The sequence below is a fragment of the Palaemon carinicauda genome, chromosome 11, assembly GCF_036898095.1.
Source record: "Palaemon carinicauda isolate YSFRI2023 chromosome 11, ASM3689809v2, whole genome shotgun sequence".
Taxonomy (NCBI): Eukaryota; Metazoa; Arthropoda; class Malacostraca; order Decapoda; family Palaemonidae; genus Palaemon; species Palaemon carinicauda.
The window spans coordinates 139,524,156-139,530,155 of record NC_090735.1 but is presented as its reverse complement, the minus strand read 5'-3'; the positions used below and the strand labels follow the sequence as shown (position 1 = coordinate 139,530,155).

The 6,000-nt window shown below is 32.1% G+C and overlaps 1 protein-coding gene across 6 annotated transcripts in view; it reads right to left on the bottom strand.

The window, feature by feature from the left end:
- The window catches only part of LOC137650248 (probable glutamate receptor), a 514,807-nt gene extending 509,250 nt beyond the window's left edge, over nt 1–5,557 (bottom strand). For all 6 annotated transcript variants that reach the window (XM_068383530.1, XM_068383531.1, XM_068383542.1 and 3 more), the window contains exon 1: nt 5,532–5,557. In XM_068383530.1, coding sequence (XP_068239631.1) covers nt 5,532–5,542 — 11 coding nt within the window. In that variant the 5' untranslated portion in view covers nt 5,543–5,557. The remainder of the gene's footprint in view (nt 1–5,531) is intronic.
- Nucleotides 5,558–6,000: the final 443 nt, after the last annotated feature.

Sequence of the window (6,000 nt, the reverse complement as noted above, 5' to 3'; positions counted from 1 at the left end):
TTTCATTGTCATACCATGACTCATTTCCATAGAGTAACACCGATATCACTAAACTGATATATAGTCTGATTTTTATATGTAATTTCAGGCGATTTGATTTCCAAATTTTACTCAACCTAGCCATTGCCTGATTTGATTTTTTCAATCTTTCACTAAACTCTAATTCTAAAGACCCTGTATTGGAGATTATAGTTCTTAAATACTTGAATGATTCTCTTTCCAATGTTATTTCATCTTCCATTGCATGCATATATATATATATATATATATATATATATATATATATATATATATATATATATATATATATATATATATATATATATATATATATATATAAATATATATATATGTATATATATGTATATATATATATATATTCTATATAATAAAGAGCAAGTGACTGGCTATATATATATATATATATATATATATATATATATATATATATATATATATATATATATATATATATATATATATATATATATATATAACTTTCGACGCTGAGCAGCAATCACTAGGAAAGCACAATCTCCCACAAATTTTCTAAAATGCCATGTGGTAATTAAGAAAGGCAGGGAGTGGGAAACGTTGAATCAGTGTGCATATCAAAATATCTATCCGCCATTTTGACGGGTCGTGTACACTAACATATATACATTTATATATATATATATATATATATATATATATATATATATATATACATATATATATATATGTATATATATATATGTATATATATATATATATATATATATATATATATATATATATATATATATATATGAATATCAAAGAACTGTAAGAGAAGAGGAAACTATTTTTATCACTATCATCCTTTGAGGTAATAATTTATATAACTTCAGTTAAAAGTACACTATGATTAGTAACGCCAGAAAACATACAGTCTTTGCGAATGATAATAATCATAGCAATAATATCAACATCAGTTTAAAGGTTTAAAGGTCGTTCATGAATGGCAGATGCAAGAGGCAGTGACATTGCCCTATTAAGCAGGACTATGCCATTGAGACTGACCATATATTCATATGATCAGCCCCCAAGCCCCTTCTCCATCCAAGCTAGGACCAAGGAGGGCCAGTCAATGGCTGCTGATGACTTAGCAGATAGACCTATAGGCTCCCCCAAAGCCCCAGTCCTTAGCTCACAAGGATGGTGAGTTTGCAACGACTAAAGAAACGATCAAGTTTGAGCGAAACTCGAACCTCAGTCGGGCGTTCACCAGTCAGGGACATTACCACATCGGCCACCACAACCTATCAATGACAGTAGAGCCAATTGTAGTCGGATTAACACAAGTGCAAATGACAGAAGCCATATTGCAAATGTTTCTTAAGCTTTTTCCAAAGGACTAAACTTATTAGAAAATCGAAAGATATTTGGAAAGTTTTTCTCACTACTTCAAATGTTCCTGAGAAAAATATGAGTTTGTAAAATGATAAGCAACTCGGTCAAATATCGAGCCAGCAGACGCTCATTTAAGGTCATGCATGTTTTAGAAAGGTCAATGATTAGGCTTTAAAAAGAAAACGTCGATTCTGTTTCCTTGACGGACAGGCGATGGCGATTTCATGGGAGACAGACAGGGACCCGATTAATTCAGAGCGTTCTGCAAAGGCGAGAAAAGAGGCAAAGTGGCAATGTGGGACAATAAACTCGAGAAGAATAAGTGACAAATGGAATAAATGTAACGAAAAGTTACCTCAACTCAGAACTAATGTCTAGGTGAATGATGGGAAATGGAATTACATACAGTAGTTTGGCACTCAAAAAATGGGTGTTTTTTTTTTTTTTCTTTTTTTTTCTATCATAAAACATTTCTTCTCCTACTTGACCTCTTTTTTGTGCATACTCGTATAAACTACCTTTTTTTCTTTTATCTATTCCTTTCATTTCTTACTATCAACTTTTTTTTTTAATTTTCCTTTATCTCTTCCTTCCATTTATTACTATCTACTTTTCTAAACTTTTTTTTTCTTTTATTTCTTCCGCCCATTTCTTACGTTCTACTTTTCTAGTCTTGGCCTTGATCTCTTCCTTTCCCATAAGTTCTATATCTTTCATCCATTTCCAGTCTTTTCCATCCTTCTATTAGTTTTATCCTCTTTCCAACTATTTTTTTCAACATGAGAGCAGCCTCAGGAGTTCTTTGTGACAAAAGAATACCACTGAGGTTAAAAGGAAAATTTCATAAGACAGTGTTAAGAACAGCAAAGCTGTATGGAACGGAAACAGCAAGCATGAGGAAGACAGAGGAGAAGAAGATGGATGTGGCAGAAATGAGAATGCTTAGGTGGATGTCTGGGGTGACAAGAGAGGATCGGATAAGAAATGACTACATAAGGGGGTCGACTAAGGTGGTGGAAATATCAAAGAAAGTGCAGGAAGGGAGGCTGAGATGGTATGGACACCTGATGAGGAGAGATGAGGACCACTTGGGGAGACATACTATGGAGATGGAGGTTCAAGGAAGAAGAAGAAGAGGGAGACCAAGAAAGAGATGGAGGGACTGTGTGAGAGACTTACGGGAGAATGGGATTGATGAGGCAGAAGCGCAGAATAGAAAAAGATGGAAACGGCTCATCCGCAACGGCGACCTCATATAAAAATGGGAACCAGCTGGGAAGAAGATCATTTCTTCCCTCTTCTATCCCATTCACGAACCTTAGCCTTGCTCTTGCTATTCTAGGTTTCATTTCCGACATTACTATCTCTCCCGCTACTGCTGTGTATATGGTGATGCCCCTCAAACTTTTCTGCCCACTCCATTTTCTGTTTGTTGAAGTTTTTATATTTCATTGTCTTTGATATTCATTACTGTTGTCCCATACAGCATTCATGATGGAGTGTTTAATTTACAAGTTTTTCAGATTTTTTTTTCTTTCTTTTTTTTTTGTCATAATTTTCCTCTTTTGTTTCTATCTTTATTCTTAGGTATTTTATGTTTTTTGTTATGTCTATAGTCTATTTTTTCTTTTATTTGACTCTTATTTTCGTTTATTTCTAACCCACAGTCCTTGCATCCTTTTATCAATATTTTTATGTTTCTTTTCGACTCATATTTTTTTTTTTTTTTCAGACCATCGTCTGCAAAGATACTGCTTAAATCTTTATTATTTTGTTTTCAAAACCCTTTCCCTTTCTTTATAATTTGTTTATTATTCGGCATGAGATTAATTTGAATAAAGTAGTAGACACTGCGCATCCTTGCTTAATGTCGCTTATTACGTCTAAATCCTTTTCTAGTTAACCATATCCTACGTTGATTTTCGTTTTGTCCTCTTCGTGGATTTCTTCCATTATATTTATTGCATTTAAGTGTACTCTATATTGTCATAAATCTCTATTATTTTTCCTCCCTAATTAAATCATATACCCTTTTCAAGTGTATCTAAATAACTAAAAAGCTTTCCTTGCCTTTGTAAATTTCTTCAAAATATTAATATTGTTAGATGAATATGTTATTTTCTTCTTTTCGTCTTTTTTTGTAAATCCGGCTTGTGTTCATTTCATCCTTCATAACAGCCGTAAATATTTTACCTAATATAATATAATATAATATAATATAATATAATATAATATTATATAATATAATATAATATAATACAATATAATATAACACAATATAATATACAATATAATATAATATAATATAATATGGAGATCGTTTGGGCATGCTCTTCGCACTCCCTAATAAAGATTAGTTCACCAAACGTTTAACTGGGCTCCACAAGGCACTGGAAGAATTGGAGGACCCAGGCCTACATAGCCTAGGACTAAAACGCACGTAGTAGGAGTTGATGAGATTGGCAAAATCTAACCGAGGCCCTTTGCGTCAATAGACGTAGGAGGAGGTGATGATGATGAAAATATAATATAATATATTTGTAAAGGTCAAAAATCTTAAAAGTGGCCATCGTTCCTTTATTTCTTTATCATTTTCTTATCTGTTTTGGACTTTTCTGGGCTTGTTCTTCTCTTTTGTAGGCATTTGGTAATTATTTCTAAACATTCATTTTCTTGTATTAATGTTTTATATAGTTCAGATTTTAGTCCATCGGGTCCTGCTGCCCTTTTATTTTATTTATTTATTTTTTTTTTTCTTCGAAATCTTTTTACTTTTTCCTCAGTTGTTTTGTTTTTCCATTGTTATTTCTTTATTAGAACCATAATATCCATGTGCTCTCTTATTTCTCCAGAGAATGTCTGTTCTAATGCATTTTTTTTTTCTTCAATACCTCTGTATTTCAATCTTTCTTCATAATTCCATTCTTTTTTTTTTCCTTTTATTTAATTTCATCTCATTTAATTTTTCTTTAGCGGCTTCTTTTGACATTTTTCCCATTTTCATCATATAATTGCATTTCTTCATTTTTCTGTTTCCCCTTTAGTTTATCAGTATTCTTTTAACATTTTGTTCCTATCCTTACTCACTTCATTAGCTTCTGTTTATATATTTGGAAAATTCTTTTCCTTTTATTTCCCTAACAGGTATCGCATTTATCTGTTAAGTTTTCCCTTTTTATATTTTTTCTTGGTTCTATCTTCGTCTTTCCTTCTTTAGCTGTTGTCTGTACTTCGGTTGCAACTTCATTTTTGCTGCTTCTTCCACTACCTCATCAAATAGTTTCATCCTTATCACATCTCCATTTTCTATATTTCTCTATCTCTTCCAAATATTCTTTGAGATTTTATTTTCAGTCTATTTTATAATATATACTTTCTTCCCAAACTCTTTTTCCATATAAATTTCTGTCTTTGTTTTATACTTACCTCTACTTGAAAAAAATTGTGATTTGATATATCTACTTTCTTTCTCTTTGCGTTTCCATTTCTTTGAAGTTTCTATACAAATAATAATAATAATAATAATAATAATAATAATAATAATAATAATAATAATAATAATAATAGAAAATTCAAACTTCATTCATCGTCACTAGGTCTATTGGCGCTCTTTTGTTTTCCTTCCCCCAGGCTTGCATTCCTTTACATTATTTCATCGTAATTCAACGGTATTAGATGTTTACTATTCACTAACACCAGTATTTATTTTCCATTCTAACTTTCCAGTTAATATCCAAGGAATCCCAAGTGACCATTAAAATTTATTATTATCAAGGCTTTTACATCCTACTTTTCTTTTAATGTTTTTTTTCTCCAATTCTATTCGCATCGCCATGTTTCTTCTCCACTTTCCCTGTCCCCTAAGTAATCTTTATATATTTCTTCTTTTTAAGATATTACCTCTGTATATCGATTCTTCGTCTGTATCTTTTTCCATCGCTATTTCTGTGGTGGCCTAAGCCCTTAAGATAAATAGCACCCAAGGCTAGACTACATAGATCCTGCATAGGTTAAATAACTAGACTGCTGCTAATATCAAAACAACACCCAGACATTTGATAATTATAACTCAAGCACTAACGTATAACATAGGATAACAGATTAGGAACCAATATGTGGTCCCTATCAGACACATTGAACAATATCTCATAGCTTACCTGTATCTCATAGTAGCACTTTAGTAGCAACGAGACACTGGGAAGGGAAGGATTATGTTAGTCAGTGTTGCCAGGTCGGTCTTTTTCGGGCAAAAAAAAAAAACTCCAACTTTGGCCTTTTTTTTTGTGCTAGATACCTAAATTTGGCCTTTTTTAAATTGGTTAGCCTTAAATGCTATATTTTCGGCCTTTTTCTATTATTAGGTTGACCATTTAAAGCTGCAGTTGATCAGACGTTGGCCTTTTCTCATTTGGAAAACCTGGTAATCCTGATGTTAGTTGGGAATAAGAAAAGTCTGTCTGTCTGTCTGTAAAGATTGCCTTGCCTTATGCAGGACATGGGCTCTTGCGTTGGCAGCTCTTAAGTGAATGTAATTGTAATTTACTTTAATTTACTTTGAAAGAGGGAATTAAGATAAGGTTATAAGACAGGAATATATGAAACGGCCATCACTAAACCCACTCGTTA